The sequence below is a fragment of the Carcharhinus amblyrhynchos genome, chromosome 30 (assembly GCF_965287045.1).
Source record: "Carcharhinus amblyrhynchos chromosome 30, sCarAmb.v2.hapA, whole genome shotgun sequence".
NCBI lineage: Eukaryota > Metazoa > Chordata > Chondrichthyes > Carcharhiniformes > Carcharhinidae > Carcharhinus > Carcharhinus amblyrhynchos.
In genome coordinates this window covers 28,553,443-28,576,219 of record NC_137353.1, presented here as the reverse complement: position 1 = coordinate 28,576,219, position 22,777 = coordinate 28,553,443, and the positions used below count along the sequence as shown (strand labels likewise).

At 40.5% G+C, this 22,777-nt stretch overlaps 1 protein-coding gene across 4 annotated transcripts in view; it reads right to left on the bottom strand.

The window, feature by feature from the left end:
- disp3 (dispatched RND transporter family member 3) overlaps positions 1-22,777 on the bottom strand; it is a 501,267-nt gene that overhangs the window by 233,251 nt on the left and 245,239 nt on the right. For all 4 annotated transcript variants that reach the window (XM_080214968.1, XM_080214970.1, XM_080214971.1 and 1 more), the window contains one exon: positions 20,812-21,897. In XM_080214968.1, the coding sequence (XP_080071094.1) occupies positions 20,812-21,766 (955 nt within the window). In that variant the 5' untranslated portion in view covers positions 21,767-21,897. The remainder of the gene's footprint in view (positions 1-20,811; positions 21,898-22,777) is intronic.

Here is a 22,777-nt window from a genome sequence, read left to right as displayed (position 1 = left end):
TTTAGGACTGGATAATAACGTAAAGATTGAGAGCATTGATGAATCTGCCAAGGTATCAAAGCACTGTAATGTTGTAACCATTCATTTTACCATTGGAGTATTGCATGGGGTTTTAGGCAGTACGTTATAGAAAGCAGCGGGAAAGTTGCGATATTTAAAATTCTTATTTTCATGTGCCTTCGTGGTCTTGCTGCACCTTTTTCTGTAACTCAATTGTATAAGTCCCTCAGAAATGTCTTTGACATATCAGATCCACCCTTGTGAATTAGGAGCAGGAATAGGCCACTCAGCTCCTTCAGCCTGTTTTGCCATTCAGTAAGATAATGGTTTATCTCTTTATAAATTCAACTCTGCATTCCCACCTAATCCCAATAACCTTTCAGACTCTTGCTTATCAAGAATCTACCTGTGCCTCAAAGATATTCAAAGACTCTCTTCCTTAGTTCCCTCATGGGGAATTAATATCTCTTCATCTCTATCTTAAATGGGCAACCCTTTATTTTTAAACAGTGATCCTTAATTCTATATAAGAGAAAACATCCTTTCCACATTCACCCTTTCAAGACCTCTCAGGGTCTTATATATTTCAATCAAGTAATTTCTTACTCCACTAAATTCCAGCGAATACTAGCTTGTCTAACCTTTCCTCACAAGCTAACCTGCCTATTCCAGATATTAGTCTGGTAAACCTTTTCTCATCTGCTTCCAACAGACTTTCATCCTTTCTTACATAAGGTGACTAATATTCTATATGGTACTCCAGAAGTGGTCTCAACAATGCCCTGTATAATTGAAGCATAAGCTCTCTACTTCTGTACGCAACTTCCCTTGCAATAAGCAATAACATTCTATTAGTTTTTCTAATTACTTGCTATACCTATGTACTAATCTTTTGCAATTCATGCACTAGGCCACACAGGTACCTCTGCATCTCAGAGGCCTCCCATTTGTCACCATTTTAGATAATATGCTTCTATTTTTTCGGCACCTGCTGAAGTGCTTTCAACAATTAGGAATTAACTTCCCTAAACCTCCCTTAAAACCTTCCTTAAATCACACAAGACCATGTGACCAAGTATTTGGTTACTTTTGTTGTAGGGCAATATCAGGGACCATATCTTTTATATTTTGATTTATACGTCTGTTAATATTTTATCTAATTCTGGTGTAATACATGCAGGGCTACATAGAGCAAGCCCAGAGAGAGCCAGGCTTTAGAGGGAAGGAAAGGGTTAATGCAGACAGTTAGAGGCCTGCTCTGCCAACAGATAACGATTAACACATGCTATCAACTTCTAAGGTACTGGAGATTGTTCCGAATTATCACAACAATGGAGCAACAGGCATTGAGAGAGTCAGGCTCCATATAGTCTAGGGAGGGTATAATCTTCTGTAAAACATGACCACCTACTGTGGGGGTGGGGGGGTGACGATTAACACAATATTGTAAATTGGTTGGACAAATGCAACACTTTGACATTATAATTGGATAAACAAAACCGTCCAGCGAACTGATCAACGGAGCTGTACTGAACAACGCAGCTGGCATAATGAGATTAAAGAATCATCTTGTATCCAACTTGAGGAATTAACATGCTAATATAAACCTTTGTGACTTAAAAAAGGGTCAGAGAGAAGTCACAGGCAATCTGAGATTTCAGGCTGGAGTCCATCTCTCCTTCGTGCATGTGGAATAAAACTTTCCTTGAAGTTCGACACAGTCTCCAAGGCTCAGCTCCTTTTAGATCCCTCCTATTCTTCTGCTAATAATGTTTTGGCTCAAATATTCTATTTTATCTAATTAAAGTATTGTGCAACAGTTCCTTGCTCTAAATGAAAACTGTTGGTTTTCTTCTGTATCTGCCTCCACAAGAGTGCATACAGATGCAATCAAAGGCAGTTAGAGCAAGGAAATGGGGACTTTGAGCTGCAGCTAGAGTTGGGATGGCTATGGGGAAAGAATCCCTCACATGGATAGGTTACTACCCACAGTGCCTGGCCCATAATGATGGCAAAGAATTGCTTCAAATGACGTTTTCACTAATTTGTGTCTCATGACCTAATGCTGAACATTTTCTCAACAGAGAAAAGTAAAAGATAACAGTTTTCTCAACTGCTTCAAGGATATTAAATATCAAAGGTAGCATAAATTACCTCAAGCCAGACCCAGTAAACCTACAATTCCTACAATAAATTGTGGCCTAACATATTTAAGTGATGATACACTCACTTAAGAAATGTACTTGGGTCAGGTTTCTTGTGCAGCGTCTGTTTTCACTGTTGGTTTTATTATCGGTGCCATTTTGTCCGCATCTGGCAGTCCTATTATTACTGTGTACTTGCCCCTAATTGGTAGAGTATTTGTTCTAAACTGGGCTCATGATCTGTTATTTTGTGTTTTCCCATGGGGTTTGGGCTTGATTGACAGTAAAATCATATGATGGGTGGAGCAACACTTACAGAGAAATCAAGCTCACTTTCCTGCTTGGAATCTTTAGAGAAAGATTGTTTTCTGTGTCTCTTTTTCTCTTTGCATTTTGAGACTAGGATCTGCCAGGAAATGAGTCTCTTCCTCTGAGATTTCTTTGTTTTGGGATGGATCTTTCTCTGGAGGTTATTTATGAGAGTCAGAAGCCAGGTATCTTTTTGTATCTGTGCAGAGGGGTTAAAAGGCTGGAAAAGTAGCACCCACATGAGCATATTATTTTGTTGGAGGGATTTATGTATATGAGGATACTGCTTACTTTGGAACAATAGAGATAGCTAGTTATTAAGAATTATACTTGTCATGTTTGAGTATTTCTAATTGGTAAAAGTTATGCTAATTCTTTTCATTATATTTTAACTATGTTGTTATTAATAAAGTTTGTTTTAATAAAACCTTCCCAATGAATCAATTGAATTATACCTAGAGTAAAGCAATGATGCTCACCCTAATGCCATGATCAAGAAAAACTTAAAGTCTAAGCTACCTTTGTAGAATTATAGAATCCCTACAGTGCAGAAGGAAGGCATTCGGCTGCACCCTCAACAATCCCACCTAGGCCCCATACCTGTAACACCACACATTTACCCTGATAATCCCCCGACACCGAGGGACAATTTAGCATGGCCATGCCACCTATCCTGCACATCTGCTGCCAGTGAGAATGAAGAATTTGGTGCTCAGCCAAAACGCCATTCACTGCAGTTGGTCTGGAGAATTCCAGCCGTGGGTGAGGTCAGAGAATTGTGGCTTGAAAGGGAGGGATCAACTAAGTTTAAATTTTGATCCAAGATAACTTGGGCATAAGTCAGCAATAAAAATACTGGAAGAATTTTCTTACATTGAGCTACTTGTAGAATCAAATTGGGGAAAACAAAAGGTTCCATATTGATCCCTGCCCTGAATGTGTACATAGATTGGATTCAAAAAGTAAAAAACAATGAGTAGAGCATGCTGCAAAACTATTAATGAAATCCATCAGTGGCCTTTTTTTTGTTTTCATTCCAATTCAATCCAATCAAGTCCAATTCAGAGTCTCAACAAGTCTGATCCAAGCTGACAAGACAGGGCTCTCATCTCCTGTCTTGGGCTTGATCTACATGATCCAATTGATTGGAGTATGTATTGCTCCTCCTCCAAAGCTTGATCTCATTTGCATCTTAGCCAAAAGGCCGAGATGCCACTTTTAAAAATTGCTTCAAATGAAGCTGAAATGTAACATAATGACTTCAACCTAGCACAGCATGTCAATACTACACTTGATCTTAGCCAAAAGACCGAGACTTGTACATCATCACACCAAGCATCCATTTTGTTACTACTTTACAGAACTCGCAGTGTTTATCAATGGGAGAACACATAGGGCATGTTAAGATTGAAGGCTAATGGAATGTTGGCCCTTATTTCAAGGTGGTAGGAGTATAAGAGTAAGGAAGTCTTGCTGCAAAGTACAAGGTACTGGTGATCCCACGTCTGGAGTATTGTGATCAGTTTTGGTTTCCTTATTTAAGGAAAGATATTGGGATTTTACAGCCTCATTCGTCCTGAAACTGTAAAATCCCGCCCAAAGTCAACAATAACATTCCGGCTATTATTTCATTGCAGGGAATTCAGAGAAGATTCACTAGGGTTGTTTTCTGAGAAAAGGTTAAACAGGTTAGAGTTCTGAAACATATAGGCCAGAATTTTACAGCCCTGTCCACACAGGAATCGGAGAAAGAGAGGGGCAGATAATGGAAAGGTCCATTGACCTTGGGCGGGATTTTATGCTTTTGGGACAAGTGAGGTTATAAAATCCCACTCGTAGGATTCTTAAGGGGCTTGACAGGGTAAACACTGAGAGGACATTTCCTCTCATGAGTGAATCTAGGACCAGAGGGCATGATCTCAGAATAAAGAGGCGCCGATTTGAGACTGAGATAAGGAGAAATTTCTTCTCCGAGAGTTGCGAGTCTTTGGAATTCCTTGCCACAGAAATCTGAGAGGACAGAGTCCTTGTGTATATTTAAGGTTGAGATCAATTCAATTTTTGATCAGTAGTGGAATCAAAGGTGGGGGTGGGGGGGGGGGGGGGGGGGGGGTAACGGAAGGACAGGAAAGTGGACATGAGGAATGTTCAATCAGCAATAATCCTGCTGAACGGCAGAGGACCAAACAACATACTCCTGTTTCTATTTGTTATGGTCTTAAGAACCATACTGAGTTCCACGATGGATGTTTCTATCACCAATATAAAACTAGCTAAGTGATCATTCTAGTTTCTTTCATTAAGCAGGCAGCAAACCTTCTTGCTGCATAATATAGCCACATGAATTTAAACAAATATAAAATAAATCAAAACAGAGAACTAATTTGAAACTAGAAATCATTTTGAGCGGCACACAGCAGCATCACAGCCAATTTAGAGGTATTACTGATTGCCTCCTGAGATTAAAGGGAAAACCTTTGTGAATTAAAATGTCAAACCATTTTATGTATAAAGACATTTCCAACAGCTCAGAAAAAACAATGATTAGTAAAACATCAGACACAAAACAGTTTGAATGAGTTAGATAGTCAAAATGTCATGTAAACAAACTGTGTTTAAAGATCTTAATCCTGAAATTATTCTGTGAGGTGTTGGGATATCAGATCAGAAATTCCCAAGGTATATTATGAAGCTAGACCAACTTTTTTTTTGTTTTGGCATTAACGTAGGGATAGGATGTTTCACTCCAGGCATAATTCTACTGACAAACAAGGAAGCTTTTATCAAAACAAACCGTATTTAACAACACAGTTTAATTATAACAAATTAATTTCCTTAACTTCTATCAATTGGACAGTACCCAAACTTGACAAGATATCATTCTTAACTGCTAACCTTTCACTATTAATTCCATCAAGCAATTTTTTTTTTTATAGACTTAAACATCCTTTTAAAACTAGTTAGCAAAACAGAGGCATACTTACCTTGACTTCGGATAACCATCTTGGAGCTTTCAGAAACCTCCGATGACAGAGGGAGAAACATTTCTTTCTTCCAGCAGCCCCAGGCAGCAACTGCTCTTCGTTTTTAAAAGTGAAAATGAAACTTTTTTCCTGCAAGCTTAGCACCTCCCATTAACCACATGACTCCATCCCTGTTAATCAACCTGATCTGAAACTCACATGACTCTGCATAGCTAGTTTAAAATCCCAGGCAAACATAAGCGAACAAAAAGTCTAATTCAACAAAGTAACTCATTCCTAGTTAAAATCAGTTATTATCCTGCATTCTGAGCATTTGAACTGCATGCTTTCCCAGGCAAATCAACTCTTGTAACAAAACACTACCTCTTAAAGTAGCCCCACATGAAACAAAGTATATCAAAATTGCTCAGTATCACAGAGGTAATATTTATATGAAACCTTCTATGCTGGAATAACAAGAATTAATCTTAAAATAACTGAATTAATGCCTCCACTAAAACAGTATAGAGAGGAATATTATTCTGCTTTCATCGGTACAGAGGCTGAGATATTCTGCTTCTGTTTGTATTAGGTGAGTTAGATGATGGGAGTGGAAAATATCATGAGAACTGCAAAGATGCATTTTACGTTGGCATAAACATATGCTATGATTATCCCTTCCCTCCAGTCAGTGACAGAGTATATTTCCTGATGTTCAATGTCAGAAACATCATTATATTAAATTAACCTATCATTATCAGGCCCAGACACGGAATTATCCCCCTTCCCATTAAAAATTCCATCTGCAGTAGCGGTGTGAAGCTTGACTGGTCTCCAAAGGTGTGCACCTGTCAAGCAAACAAGCAAACCTAGTGGGAAGCTTATGTGAGTGCAGTGTTCAGTGGGATGGGGGGGTGTCACGGAGAAATAAAAATGAGAAACATGCCTGGGTACAGCTTTGGGGAAAGGTAGAAAATTAATGACCATCTGGTTTCCTCCACACCAAACCCCCTTGGTCACCAAAATCAAACTATTGCATCCTATCGCAGTCCAAAGTGACACTCCAGCGCCATGAAAGGCATCAGTTTAAGAATGTCAGCCAGGATTCTCCAAGAAAAAACTAAGTGCCTAACAGGCAGCAAAACAGGAGAATTTCCTGCCCGTTTTTGGGTGTACTTAATTTCATGAACCTTTGATACTCTGTGTATCACAGAGTACCACAGAGTGATTCATGCCCGAAAGTGGTTGGGTGGGGGGCATGGGGGGGCAGGGTCTCATCCCGCCTGAGAGGCCACATCAGCACACTGAGTGAACCACTGCATATGCGTCGACCTGTCAGTGGGAAGATCTGCACATGCACAGTGGCCCCCACCCCATCACCACCTTCCAGATAACTGGCCTTCCTGACCCTCCATCCCACCCAGGTCAGCCCCAATCACCAGCCCCCATGGCCAGCTCCGACTGCCCTTTCACTCCGTCCCCTGTTGCTCCTATTGCAGAGTGGCAGCAGGTTCCCCCACCACCACCACTGATCAGCCTCCCCAATAGGCCCCTCATCGGCCCTGCCCTCTTGGCATGGTCTGGTGCCCAGTGGGCAGTGCCAGGGTGCCTGGTGGGCAGTGTCAAAGTGCTGGGCTGGCACTACCAAAGGGGCACCCCTCTACCCCAACTCCTGGGGAACCTCAATAGCCTCTGCCCCCACCAGTGGGATGAGCATGCATGGTTCCCTTGGCTAGAAGTAGTTGTAAACCCTGCTGGTAGGATCCTCTCCCGGTGTGGGGTGAGACACTAGTGGGCCTGGAGATGATTGGCCAAGGCATGCCAATCACATGGAAATAGTGATTTCATGGATAATAAAGGGCCTGGGAGATTCACAATCAGCCGAATGCGAGTCCCACTAGAAGCCTCCTGCTGGTGTCTCCCAGCCCGCTGCACTACTCAAGCAGCACAGCGGGTCGAATACACAGCTGTATCTAGCCTTTGGAAACCTGTTTAAGCCAGATATCTAATTAATTAGGCATAACTGCAGACATAACCTGTTTTAGCCTTGTTTTAAAGCTGGCCTAAAACTTACCTTCTTCCAATCCAAAGAACAACTTTTAGCTAATTGCTAGATTAAAGGGCTAGACTTCAGATACAAATTAACCCTTAATTTAACCTTAAATTTTCTTAGTCACCAAATTTCTACTGTCACACTCTACTGCAGTCCAAAATATATTTTTGATGCATAAAGCAGTATATCACAGTATAAACTTCTGGAATTCTCCAGAGAGAAATAGGTAAGTCTTCAAATTTTCTGTTATCTCTATTTTCTTGATATATTGAAAATTCTTGTAATAATTCTTGCATTTTAATCCATTCACCTGAGGGTCCCAATTCTTTTGAGTTAACCAAGTAAACTAAAGCAAATAAACTGAGGGACAAAACAAGAAAGGCAGCCTCTTAAAACGGAACCGCACAAGTCAAAAATAAAGAACAAATAAAACTTAAAACATCAAACCAAAAGGTGATTACAAGGGTGTTGTCATAACGCACTCCAGTCCTGCAGTGCCCAGCGAGCTTGGTGGGCCTCGATGTCAACCGTGACACCACATGCTCCCTCCTCGCCAGGGACACCCGACCACAAATGTAGCCATGGCACATGGGTAGACAGTCAGTTTGGACAACCTCTGATCGCCCACTGCTGGGACCCGTTGATGGCAGTTTGATCAGGCCCAGGAGCTGGTCTACGAGGAGGTCCTCCTTCTTCTCTGCCCCCCTCCACACCGTGTGCTCATAGATCAGGAACATGAGGCTGAAGTGCAAACAAAACTTGAACAAAATTTTTTACAATAACTGAAAAAGGAGTACAGTCTAAAACACCAGACATAGTCCATAAACATAGTCCACAGTCTCCATGTACTACAAAAATGGCATGTCTTGGGAATCTACGAACCAGTGCAACTGACGGTTGTATGATACAACTGCATGCAACAGCCTCCATCCCAGGTCCCAAGTATTAAGGAGAAAGACCCCTCCGTAGAGGGACCTCCACCGCCACCTGATAACCTCAAGGCCACACATCTTCTCATTATTAAGGACCAGTTTGTTCATCTTGTTCTGTTGTTGAACAACAATGGGTAAAATTGTGTGGCATTGCTCATCCCAAAATTTTAAAATCCTACCCAAGATCAATGGACCTGCCCATTGTTCGCCCTCCCACCCGCTCCAATTCCAATGGTGGGCACATTCACACCAATGTGCTTACAAATCATACAGCCAGTAGGTGGGGCACACCAATCAACAGGAGCACACACTTAGATATATTTACCCCCAGAATCATAAATCCCTACAACTGGGTAAGGAGGCTATTTGGCCCATCAAGTCTGCATCAGCTCTCCAACACAGCATCTTACTCAGGTAGACACCCCACCCTATCACTTTAGTCCCACACATTTACCCCACTAATCCCTAACCCACACAGGCGGCACGGTAGCACGGTGGTTAGCACTGCTTCTTCATAGCTCCAGGAACCTGGGTTCGATTCCCAGCTTGGGTCACCGTCTGTGTGGAGTTTGCATATTCTCCTCGTGTTTGTGTGGGTTTCCTCCGAGTGTTCCAGTTTCCTCCCACAGTCCAAAAAATGTGCAGGTTAGTTTTACTGGCCGTGCTAAAAATTGCTCTTAGTGTCCTGAAATGTGTAGGTTGGAAGGATTAGTGGGTAAATATGTAAGGATATGGGGTAGAGCCTGGGTGGGATTGTGGTCAGTGCAGACTCGATGGGCTGAATGGCTTCTTTCTGAACTGTAGGGTTTCTATGTTTCATGTTTCTATATCTTTTGACACTAAGGGGCAATTCAGCATGGCCAATCCATCTAACCTGCACATCTTTGGTCTGAGAGAGAAAACCAGAGCATCTGGAAGAAAACCATGCAGACATGGACAGAACATGCAAAATTCACCCAGTCATGCAAAGCTTTAATTGAACTCGGGTCCCTGGCACTGTGAGGCAGGAATGTTAACCATGGTACCACCGTACTGCCCTGAATGTTGTACCAAATCCCAGCTCCTCAATTAGTTAGCAGTTTTGGATGCTGATGAAGCCATTGCTTTGTGTTTGACAGTGTGGAAGGACAGTAAATGGGGCTGACCTTCTGACCTTCCAGATTTCAGCATCAACATTCTGATTTTTGAATGTGTCATTTAGAAATTTCAAACTGGTTAATTGGACACGAGGAGCTGAATTTCACCACACTGAAATAAACATGAGGGGTCCCTGGATTTGTGAAATATAAAAGGGCCACTTTAAAAAGGCACATTTATGAAATTATTTTGTGCTGGCAAACAGGATTGAGCTATTAAGATAATAGTTTAAATTTCCCAACTCAACCCTGTTCTAGAGGAAAGGGTTAAGAAATTACTATAACATTTCATTCACTAAGTTTAGAATATCAAACCTGACATTCCATTTAGCTCTTAGCATCAAGAGTGTGTATCATTATAAACTTCACCCCACCTCTTTCAGTCATTACCTATAATTCTCTTCTTTAAGGACTAGTTTTATTCCCCTGCATACCCCAAACAAAAATAAAACCAAGCAATCCTATTTTCTCTTGCAGCCTCTCAATTGAGGTCTTACTGCGCCAAAACTGACTGTCAAAATAGAAACTGCATTCATCGACAGACTACCTGATAACTTGGAGCAAAATTTCCTGTTGGCGCTAGCCTTATATGAATGTACATGACTCATATTATTGTCAGAGTTATTTAAGAAAAACTTTAGCATAGAAGTAAAAATAACAGAAGATTTTGAAAGAGTGCAATAAGAAGCACAAAATATTTTTATTGCTTCTGAATTTCCTACATTAAAACAAGATCACACTTCAAAAGTACCTATCTGGTTGCAAAGCACAATGGGATTTTCAGAGGTCATGAAAATTCCAAAAAAATGCAAGTCTTTGTTTCTGTTGGCTATTTGATTTTTTTAATTTCAAGAACAGAAAGGCAGATCTTGACAATGTCAGGAAGGGAAAATTACCATTATGAGAATAGGCATGAGATCCTGGAATTATTTCTATGGGAGCACAGAAATTTGAGATGATTTTTTAAAAAAGTGATTCTTCAAATTATGAAAGAGGGTGAACAGAAGAGGTTAGCTTTTCAAGTTAGAGTTAAAGTAATGACTCCTTGCCTAAGGAAGTGAGGAGAGAATGTTGAATTTTTTTTAGTGCTTGAGCATGGGATGCTTTGTCATGGAGTAGCTGAGGCAAGAGTTATTTGAATGTAACCAGTGATAACAATGGATCTGTTGTAATGAGACTAATGGTAACAAGTTGTAAGGATCAGCTGACCCAGTAAACCATGTAACCAATGAAAGAATGATGTGATCAGCTGACCGGCTGACTCAGTATAAATTAAATGTGTTGGGACTTCTGGGGAACTTGAAATGGCCCACAGTGAGGCCTCAAGCTTGGAGTAATGAAGTTTTTTAATTAAACCTTTATAAGTTGAAGTTCGCTCGCTATATTTTTATTACCTACACTGGAAGAGTTCCTCCTAGATCAGGATGACTTGGTTTTATGCATTTGTCCCTTGAAAAATGAAGCAGAGAAATATGGGCTATAACAAGAGAACTGGGAAGCAGAATCAGCTCTAAATGCTCTAAAAAAAGTCAAGAGACTGATAATAAACCTCTTAAGATTTGTGTCAGTATCAACCCTCCCAAGGGGGTGAACACTGGAAGCAATCTACTGCCTGACAAAAAATAATATACTCTTCTGATTTGGAAAAGATGAAAACAGTTCTGCATAGATCCTTGCATGTGTGTGGATACATTAATAACTCAAAATTGAGATAAATCAAGTGAGAATTCAGTTGTCATTAAACTTCCCTAAACGTATGCTCTATAATGGTTGCAGTCTTGGGAACACCTATCATTTAGGACATCCTGGGGTCTCATAATTCTCCCTATTGGCTTCTTTTTCTTTAATGGACTATCTACTGTATGTCAATTTATTTTCCTATTTCTGTTTTCTCCATGTGAAAATGCCACTGAATATCATGGGGAGATGGTTAGATCTACAATACAGAATAAATGTGTATTATTTCAAACTGGCTACAGTACATGAGTAGACAGAATAGAGGGAATTTTGATTTATATTAGCATTGGCATGAGAGTTTTTGATATTAATTGTGGGATGAAAAATTTTGAAAACTGATCATTTCCCAAAATGGCTACCTCTCAATTATGTTCAAAATGTATCAAAATGCATGCAATTGTTCCAAGAGAAATTCAGTTACGATCTAACTTTTCATTTCTAAACAGTTCAATCATTTGCTTTTGTTCACTGAGCCAACTTGGTCTAGCTGATGTCGTGCTAAGCAAGCATTGGCAAAGGGCAATGCAGTACATAATTAGAGCATTCAAACTGTGATTACACAGATATTATTCAAATGCAAGATGCAAAGGACTAATTGTACATGAACTAATAGAAGGTTTGAGTATCTGAATTGTTGTCTGAATCTGTCATAGTTGGACTGCTGGCGGAAATGTTGAAAAAGAGCAGTTTTACATATGTCTGAGGAATTCCCTATAGTCTTTGCCTCCTTCCTGTATGGATTTTGGTGACTGTCTTAATCTTCAGCATTTGGGGCACATAACGTTGCATATCAGGGACATATATCAGGAGTTTAGCTTGTGCCTGCTTAGCAAACCAATGATTTTTGGTTCATTGAAATTCATAGACATAAGTAATGGGCCTTAAATGGGGTGACTGGTCAAATTGTGATAGAAATATAGTTCTGTACTAGGGGAAATAAATAGGAAAACTACCCCTGTTATTGCAACTTAATTACATTCGGGTTGTGGGTTTTAAACAAAAATAAAAATATTTGTTTTGCACATACATGTAGATTTAAAATAACAGATTTATTTTAGGAGCTGTTGCCAGTACGGAGTAGAAAATGAAACTACACAGGAATCAGTGAAACACTTCAATTACATCACGATCAAATCATTTGACTGACTCTTAAAGCAATCATGCAAACATTTAAATTTATAACAATTATGAAACTAATTTCACTCAGTAGTGGTGCTCTTTAAGGTACTGAAGAAGACATTTGTTGTAAGTGTTGGGTGTAGTTCAATGAGTCTTATTAAGGTATTCATTGTCTTGGGTAGTCCAAGAGTAAGTATTCATTAACTACTAGTGTTATGTAGTGGCATTCCAGGCATCATTAAGATGATTCAGGCTTCGTCAGGAATAAAAGATGTTTACTGAGAAATTTGGTACAGGGGTTTGTAGCCCTAGGCTTTCCTGGATCAGCCTCCCCCGCTGCATGGCTTCCAAATTCTGCCCATGAGAGCACTCCATTCTCTCAATTCCCATTGGTCCCTCAAGCCAGACCACCACCTTCTGCTGTACTGTCTTAAAGAGACAGACCCCAGAACCACTACATTCCTCTCCCTTTAGTTGTGATATACAATGTTCAATATCAATTTACTCAAACCCACATTCTAAATAAAGCCTATAGGCACAAGCTAGGCAATTTGTACATCACTGTAGCAATTGTGCAATGAGGTTTAAATTTAACGTAGCACTTTTATTAGTAGGATTCAACTATGCACAGTTCCAAATAAATTTTGCTTGTGACTCTTCTTTACAGGCTTGCTGCTTTGAGTTTTGACCTAGAAGATGCACTGACTATGGACTACATACTTTACTCTGTGGATGATGTCACTCTCCAACCCTCCATTGACCCTTTTCTCTGAGCACCTCCCTCCACATTGCATGCAAGTAACATCACCAGAATCCAACAGCGTCTTATATATTGACATCTCATTCACAATCTCGGTCTGTTATCTCTGAAGGAAACGGTCTGGGTACTCTATTTCTGGTACCTAAGTCATGTTATAAAGTTCTATTTCTAGCAATTCTCTCTGGCACAAATTCCACAGCTGATTGTCTTCATTTTCCAATCCCTTTCTTCTGTCTTCTGCACTAACCAATCTTCTGCTTGGACCTGAGTAGTTCTTTATTCCCTGCATCTGCTTCCTCCTCCACCTCTAAGTCTCTACCAGCTGCAGTTTGGCCAGCTTTATCTCCCGCAGTTGTTTTTTTTAAAATAACTTTTTCCCTTTATATTGATATTCATCTGAAGTATCATTTGATGAACTGACAGTTTTAAATAGCCCATCTTTGCAGCGATCGTGGTATTCAACCTGTTTGTTTCCGCATTTATTCCAACTCAGCTTTATTTCACAATTGTTGCCTATTGACTTTCTCACCCAATTGAGAGCTGATTTGTTTGCATCTACTGTTTAAGCCGTGCTTCTTGGCTTCAGATTTTAATTCTCAGTATGTGCAATTTTAACTCTTAATCCATTGCTCTGCTTTTGCAATCCATTCATTCTATTTGCTGCAACTGTACAGGGCACTGGTGAGGCCGCAGCTGGAGTAGTGTGTGCAGTTTTGGTCGCCGCACTTACGCAAGGATATTTTGGCCTTGGAGGGTGTGCAGAGGAGGTTTACGAGGCTGATACCGGAGTTGAGGGGGTTGAACTATGAGGAGAGGCTGAATAAACTAGCTTGTACTCGTTAGAGTTTAGAAGAATGAGGGGAGATCTCATTGAGACATACAAGATGATGAATGGGATGGATAGGATAGAGGTGGAGAGGCTCTTCCTGCTCAGAAAGGACAGTAGGACTAGAGGGCACAGCCTCAAGATAAAGGGGGGGCGGTTTAGAACGGAGTTGAGGAGGAACTTCTTCACTCAAAGGGTGGTGAATCTCTGGAATTCTCTGCCCGTTGAAGTGGTGGAGGCTGCCTCGCTAAATATATTTAAGATGCGGGTTGATAGGTTTTTGATAGGCAAGGGGATTAAGGGTTATGGGGAGAGGGCGGGAAAGTGGAACTGAGCCACGACAGATCAGCCATGATCTTATTGAATGGCGGGGCAGGCTTGAAGGGCTAGATGGCCTACTCCTGCTCCTATTTCTTATGTTCTTATGTTCTTATTTCTGAATCTCTCCCAAGGTGAATTCAACAGTCTCTTCTAACAACATTTGGTAATCATAGAATCCCTGTAGTGCAGAAGGCGGTCATTTGGCCTATCAAGTCTGCATCAACTCTCTGATAGAGCATTTTACCCAGGCCCTATCCCTGTAACTCAACGTATTTATCTCGTTAGTTCTCCGAACCTACACTTCTTGAGACACTAAGGGGCAATTTAGCAGAGCCAATCAACCTAACCTGCACATTTTGGACTGAGAAAGGAAACTGGAGCACCTGGCGAAAATCCATAATGATCTCTCCCTTCTCAGAATCAGAATAGGCACTTCTTTTGTTCGAGATGCAACAAATTCTACTCCTGCGTTCAACACAGAGTGTTCTTAGCCCCTTACTATCCTGCTTATACACCTTTGACTGGATAGCCAAATTACCTAACTCGATTTTCAAGTTTGCTGACGACACCACCATTTTAGGTTGAATCTCAAACAATCATGAGACAGAGTACAGAGAAGAGATAGAGAATCTGACGAACTGGTACGATGACAATAATCTCTCCTTTAATGTCAACAAAATGAAGGAGATAGTCATCAGATTCAGAAAGTGCAGTGGAGCGCGCGCCCCTGTCTACGTCATTGGGGACGAAATAGAAATAGTTGGGAGCTTCAAATTTTTCGGTGTCCAGATCACCAACAACCTGTCCTGGTCCCTCAGTGTGAACGCTTTAGTTAAGAGAGCTCACCGATGCCTTAGTTTTTCAGGAAACTAAGGAAATTTGCATGTCAGCTTTAATTCTCACCAACTTCTACAGATGCAGCATCAAAAACATTCCTTCTAGTTGTATTACAGCTTGGGATGGTTCCTGCTCGGTCCAAGACCGCAAGAAACTACAAAGGATGATGAATGAAGCCCAGTCCATCAGTCAAACCAGACTCCCATCCATTGACCCTGTCCACACTTCCGACTGCCTCGGAAAAGTAGCCAGCATAATTATAAGGATCCCCCACACCGCAGACATTTTCTCTTCCACGTTCTTCCATCAGGAAAAAAATTACAAAAGTCTGAGATCACATACCAACTGACTCTGTGGTAGCTTCTTTCCTGCTGCCATCAGACTTTTGAATGGACCTACCTCGCATTAAGTTGATCTTTCTCTACATCCTAACTATGACTGTAACACTATATTTTTGCACTCTCTCATTTCCTTCCCTATGTACAGTATGCTTTGTCTCTATAGTGTGCAAGAATCAGTACTTTTCACTGTATACTAATATGTTTGACAATAATAAATTAAATCAAACATTTCTTCCTTATTATGTTTATTGGACAACTGTCCTGAATTGCTAACTTATTGCAACATTCATACTCTCTCTTCAGATTTGTTCATTGCTATGTCCACCTCAGCACCCTTAAACATCGGACAATTTCTGCCTCTCTGCAGAATGCTAATTCCTTTAGCTCACTTGTATATTTCATGTAACTGGTAGCTCGATCATTCAATTAAATCTGTAAAGAATTCCAAATAATGGCTCTGGTCTAATTTCAGTTTCAATAGTATGGTGACCCTTGTAGTAGATAATAGACGGTGAATCAAATCTTTGATGTTTCACTTTGACATGAGCAGTTCTCTTATCCTCACAAAACTGATAGCATCCATTACATGGGATTCTCTTGGCTCTTTGAGTTCCCTCTATGGCTGAGTTTTGCTTGTGCTTCATGGGATTTCCTTGGTTCTTTGAGTTCCATGCTGTGACCTCTATTTCTGAGTTCTGCTTGTGCAGAACTCTCATCTCTTTTGGTTCAGATCTTTATGCCCAAACTCCAGTTCCTCTACTGCTTACTGGTGAGTGTTATACTGTTTCTTACTGACCATAATAGGTTTGCTGGCTACTTCCATTTTTTTCATAACATTTGATATAGCTGAGCCATCCTCATTCAGATTAGAGACATAACCTTTTACCTCATTTTCTATTTGCTGTAGGTCTGTTAAGTTTGTCCAACTCCTTTCTCTTCATTCTTACTTCCTCTTCTGTGGCTTGTCTTACTTTATGACTGACTACGGCTTTATCATTTGCTTATAGTTTATTGCTAAAATTTCCAAGAAACTTCTCATTAAAATACAAAGGGATGGGACACAACTGAATCTTGCTGCTTCAGTTCTTCATTTAGTCATTTAGATTCTTCTGTTGCCCTCTTTCTGGGTTCTCTCCATGCCATTTCTCCAGGGTCTCCCAATGTTCCCCCTTCTTTGGGGTTTTCAGTGTTTCATCCTCTCAGGGGCTTCTCAGCACTGGCTTCTCTGGGGTTTTTCATTGCTCCATCATCTCCAGGTTTCTCAGTGCCCCTTTCTCCAGGGTTTCCAGTGCTTCCCATTCTTGCCAGGGTCTTCTAATGTTCCCCACTCTCTCTGGGGTCTTCTCGTGCTCCCCCCTGTCTGAGGTCTTCCAGTGTTCCCCTCTCTCAGGTTTTTTCCAGTGCTTTCCCCACCGCTTCTGGGGTATTCAATGCCTTCCCCTCTCTGAAGATTTTTAATGTCTATACTGCGTCTGTTGTTGTAATTTCCTTGAGGACTTATTACCTCCTCTTAACTCCAGCATTTCCTCATCCTTGAGGTCTTAATTTCCTCTGCTGAGGTCTTGCATTGCTTACAGACCACCTTTTGAGAATTACCCTCTGCGGTCCTCCTATTTTCCTGTTCCTTATCCTTTGTTCCTGCTTGTGGTTATTGCATTAAATATTGTACAACTTTAAATGCATTACTGCTTAAGAACTATCAACTGCCATAGCTTGTTTTTTTCTCTCACTGCCACTCTGTGCTTTTCCTGTGTTTCTGCAGTTTTGGCAGGAGCTACAGCTCCTTCTTCTTGCATCCTTTTAAAATTGTTTTACTACTTTTTTACTGGTGAAAGAATTCTACAGTTTTTCCCATTTTCTGGCTGGCTGAACAGTATGGGCTAGAGCAGCACAGTGGGCTTGGAGACATCAGTGGAGCCCATTTTGCGGGCTTCCCTCTGGGAGCCTGGGCCTCCGCGAAGCTCCCAGCCCAAGTTTCTGATGTAATCAGCTCAGAAATCAGTACAGAGCTCATTACAATATGGAAATCTTCATTTCCACATCATTAGTTGGAGGCACCTTCCTCTCCAACTTTTTAAAATTTTTAATGGTGGTCAGGGGAGTGACAGGGTGCAGGGTGTGTTGGTGTGAGGAGGCGAGGGTGGAGACAGAAGGGAAAGAGGAAGCAGGAGGGGAGGAGAAGATAAGGATGGGTAGTCCCTCTATAGGACAACCTATGGCTGCTCCTGCATCCAAACAGACAAAAAGGGCAACTTAGAAAATGCTACTGGCCTCCTGGATGGCTAATGAGCTTCATTAGCCACCCATCCTGTGAACCCACCTCTGCAAAAATAGCCCAGAGGCAGGATGAAACAATTAACTGACACGGAGAGTGAATGTGGCTATTTATCTCCCGAAAGTCCAGCCTGAAAATCTTCATATTTACTTTTAAATGGTTCATGCTCTCATTCTTCTCTATCTGTGTTACCTCTTCCAACACTACACCCTCCCATTCTTTGGCTTCTTGTGTGTGCCTTCTTTGCTCAGCTCATCATTAACAGCCATCCCTTCAAGTGCCTGTGCTTCAAGCTGCAAAATTCAGCTTAAAGATGTTTAAAAATTACATTTTGTCACAAACTAAATCTTACAGCATGCTCTGTTCGAAGATCTGATATAAATACGACTGTTTCTCTTACACTGTTCAAAATGAGCTTTGGAAATAAAAAATACAATCCTGGTATTAAAAACAAGGAAACTGAAATGGATATTCATTTAAATATTTCTGCAAGGGTTCTGGGGCATTAATGAGCCCGAACCACGACACACATGTTACTACTCTCGCACACAAATTGAAGCCGATGAGAGTGAAGTAGTAATTAGTTCTCAAGGCTTGAAATTTTAGATTTCTCATATTCATGCAGCTTATTTTTCTAGCGAGTTTGTAAAGTGAATGGAACTGCAGCTCAGAAAAAATGAATTTGCCAAAGTTGGTACAAGTGTGTTATTTGGAACAAGATAAGATGAATAGCCAAGGTTTTTTCCCCACAGGGTAGGGCACTCCCAAACTAGAGGACATATGTTTAGGGTTAGAGGGAAAAAATTTAAAGGGGACTTGAGGGGCAACTTTTTCCTCACGGAGGGTGGTGCACATGTAGAATGAGCTACCAGAGGAGACAGTTACAACATTTAAAAAACATTTGGACAGATATCTGAATAGGAAAGGTTTGGAGGGATATAGGCCAAATGCAGGCAAATGGGGCTAGGTCAGTTCAGGAAACCTGTTTGGCATGAACGAGTTGGACCAAAGGGCCTGTTTACATGTTATACATCTCTATGACTCTAAGAGATTACTCGAGTCCAAGCATGACCAATGTCTCTGGGACTGTTTAATTCAAAAATAACAGTAGCTGGCAGAAAGTCACGTTTCTCTCAGCAAGTGTAGAAATTGGTAGGATTTGTTATGGGCTGTTGTTTCATAAAAAATCGTTTAGAACAACAACATAATTCAGCTTGTTGACTCCCAAAGCTAAAGGCAGTCTCTTCTAACTGATCAAGTATAAGCTCAAATTCATGTTTTTGTTACTCGTGGTCCTTGGGTCAAATTAAAAGTTTGCTAGATTTCATTTCAGACAAAGTTCTCATCTTCTAAATCTGTAGGAAGTAGGAATATTTATTGACGTGGTAAAATGGGATATACTTTGATTCTTAGAATGATGCAGGACAGAAGGAGGCCAATTCGTCCATTGTCCAGCTCTTTGAAAGCCCTAATAAATTTACAGATTTTATTTTAGAAGATAATCTAGCTCCACTCCCTTGTACTTTCTCCACAGGCCTGAAAAATTTTCCACTTCAAGAATTCATCCAAAGTGTTTTTGAAAAAGGTTGTTCAATCTGCTTCCATAACGCTTTTATATGCACTGCATTCCAGATCATAGCAAATACTAAGCAAAAAGAAATTCTCACGTCATCTCTGAATCTGTGTCCTCACGTTAACATACTGGCACCCAGGGGAATGATTTTTCCTGATTTGAGCTGTAAAAATCCTCATGATTTCCAACGCCACCTTTAAACTTCCCCTTAACCTCTTCTACTCTAAAAAAGATAGCTGTTGGGCCACTCCACATGTCTGAAGTCTCACATTTCAGGTACCATTCTAGTAAATCTTCTTTGCCTCTTCTCTGAGACTTTAACATCCTTCATAAAGCGTGACACCCTGAATTGACTATCATTCATTAGCCAGGGCATAACCTCTGTGCTTTTATATTTTATGACTGGAATTTTCTGGATATTCTCATGGGCAGGATCTTCTGGTTTCGCTACCATTTCGATTTCCCGGTGGCAGGAGGTGCATAAAATGGGAAACCCTGTTAATAACTGAGGTGTCAGAAGATCCCACCACCAGCCAATGGCACATCACCTCCGCTACCACGAAACACACCGCAGGCCTTGTGGAACATTCCGCCTACTGTCTCTATTTATAATGCCAAATATCCTGTAAACTTTTACAACCTTCTGAACTTGCCTTGCTACTTTCAAAGATTTGTGTACACACATCCCAAGACATCCATGTTCTTGCACCCCTTTTAAAGCTGCACCATTTATATTATGTTATTTACAAGCAGGCATTAATTAACTATTGGTCAATACTTTTGCCTGAACAAACTGATATATCAATTGAAAAAGAAGAATTATACAGGACCCCCTGTATTTAGTTGGGAAAAGCCAACTTTAGGTTACATTAGTTGCACTCTCTAGTTCTCTGAGCAATTGCCCTTTGCAAATTTTAAAATTGGAATTAAATCCAACTTTCAATAAACATCAGGACGATGAATCTGTTCAGATTTGCCCTGAAACTTGCTGCAAACTCCTTTCAAGGTAGCTGCTGCATCATTCATTTATGATCACCTTTTAACACTCACTCTGAAGCATTCTGTTCCACATATATTAGAACTTTGTCTTTCCTTGTTTTGCACACCCTGCTATATACTTTTCAGTGCCCCCTTTTTACATTCTTCCACTCAGCATTCATTCTTATAAAATTGTAACTTCATGACTAATTGGTCAGTGATCGTTAATTCTTATTAATAGAAAATTGCTTTTCTTCGGATTGTTTCTTTCAGCACCTGACTAAACATGATGGAAGGCAAAGTGTCTCTACGTTAAATACCGATACACATCTTTACACTCACTAACAGAATGGGACAGATAGTAATTAGACTATCCTTGCAGCTGCATTAAAAGAATAAGAAGCATTAAGAAATAAAAATCATACATCAACAAAAATGTTTACTCAAGTCAGCTCTCAATTCTTACACTTCTTCTCACTTACTGACCAAGATTAGATGAGAACTTACCATGAATATCTGCCAATTTTTGCCCCATCCCATCATAATAAATTCTTCCACCTTGTGCTGTTGGGAAAAAATAGGTCATGAGAGAACTAGGAGGCGAGCAATAGGAATATGAACCAAGTGGCATGTCTTTGAGGACTTCATGAGGCTTCCAGCAAAACTCCCGAAACCTAGGGTGATCCATGACTTTTTTCTCAATGTCATGAATCGTTAACAAACGCTCTTCTGTAAAGATATTCCTTTCATCATCACCTCTTGCTAGAAATACAAGCTCCATCCTCCAAAGTGCATGTGTCTGAGTGTCCCCATTAATGTAGGTGTTTGGATAGTTTTTGTGCGGCACGGCCCTTGCTCGCCGCACTCTGTATCCAACATGGCTCTCCTTGGTCACGGGGTGTGAGAACAAGTCTTTTTTCCAAAGCTGGATTCGATCAGACTGTTGGGTTTTAGTTGATCTGTAAGTAGCTTTGACAGGGGAGGCATTGCCTAGCTGTGAAGCGTTATTGTGCAGTTTTTGTAGCTCTTCAATGATGAGTTTCTCCAAGGTTGCAGATGTGTACTCGGCCAAATCACGTCTGTTCCTCCCCCAAGACCCGAACTGTGATTTTAAAGCAAGGGTCAATGCATCAAAGCGCTGCGAGGATACGTGGTTACGTATCTCAAAGGCATTGTAGGATATATCTATGTCGAGAGTAGAACAATGCATAAGCATAACAATAGTCAGAATTATTGGAATCATGCAACCTATTACTAATATTAAGGTAGTGCAATATGGGTTAGTAAATATCCATCCAACTACTCCCCAAAAGCCTTTAACATTCAAATCATAGAATAATCTTTTAAAGCTACAATGACATTTCTTGCACAGTCTTTGGCCTCTATAAGAGTTAACCAATATATCATCCTCTTCTTCCTCTAACCATAGATGTTGCACCAAAGGGTCGTCATCACTTTCCATTTTCGTTTTTACCCTGATGAAAGGTGGGGTTGGTGGGTGGATGAGAAGATTCTTAAACAAAACTGTAAATTTGATGCTGGAGGCTCCTTTTCTTCAATCTGCCTTCCACGTGAACAGCCAATTTACAATATCTGTAATAGAAAATATAATGCAATAACATTTATGACTTGTAAATGGTGGTAAATAGTTACTCTATATCATCTAGCCACACAAAATAAAAACATAACTTTTAGTAATCAATCCCAAACTTGGCCTCTACTGATTTTTTGGTACAAGTTGGTCCAAAATATCCTTAAATTCCTTATGGCAATACTTGGCTGTCAGATTGAAAAATATGCAAGTTGAATATTTTGAACAACTTTTCAGAATCAATTTTGTTTGCAAATACAAGATAGAATCAGGTTAACTTCCTATTTCACAGTACCATGCAACTTAAATTTTATGGAAAATATATGCAGCTTCCTTATCTGAAGCTTGACAGGCTCAAGAGAAAAAGTAAAAGAAGGTGCAGATAGGGGACAGATGTAGTAAGGGTTCAGATCAACCAGGTAAGCGGCAGCAACAAAATGAGTCATGAGCTCTAGATGATTCCAGCTTTATTGTCAACAGTATCTGTTTTAGATCTGGCTCCAGCTCTAAAAAACATCCACAACAAAACAAAAAGACAAAACACTGATTCATGCAGAAGGCCCATTTGTGGTCATTATTCCTTTTCATCTCTGAGAGCAGTTGAAAGTCAACCACATTTATGTGGATCTGGAATTACATGTGAATGACACCAGGTAATGGTGACAGATTTCCTAGGCGAGGGTGTCCACCTGTCTATTAAGCACTTGCCCAGTTTTAATGATGAATGCCAAGCTCTTAAACCATAATTTCTCTAGCTCTGCCCAACCCTAGGCCCTCTCATATCTCCCATGCCCAGTGTCCCTCAAACCTCTTAATATCCCACAGACCCCCTCCATATCCATGCACAGTAGCCACTCACCAAATATCCACTGTGGGAAGACC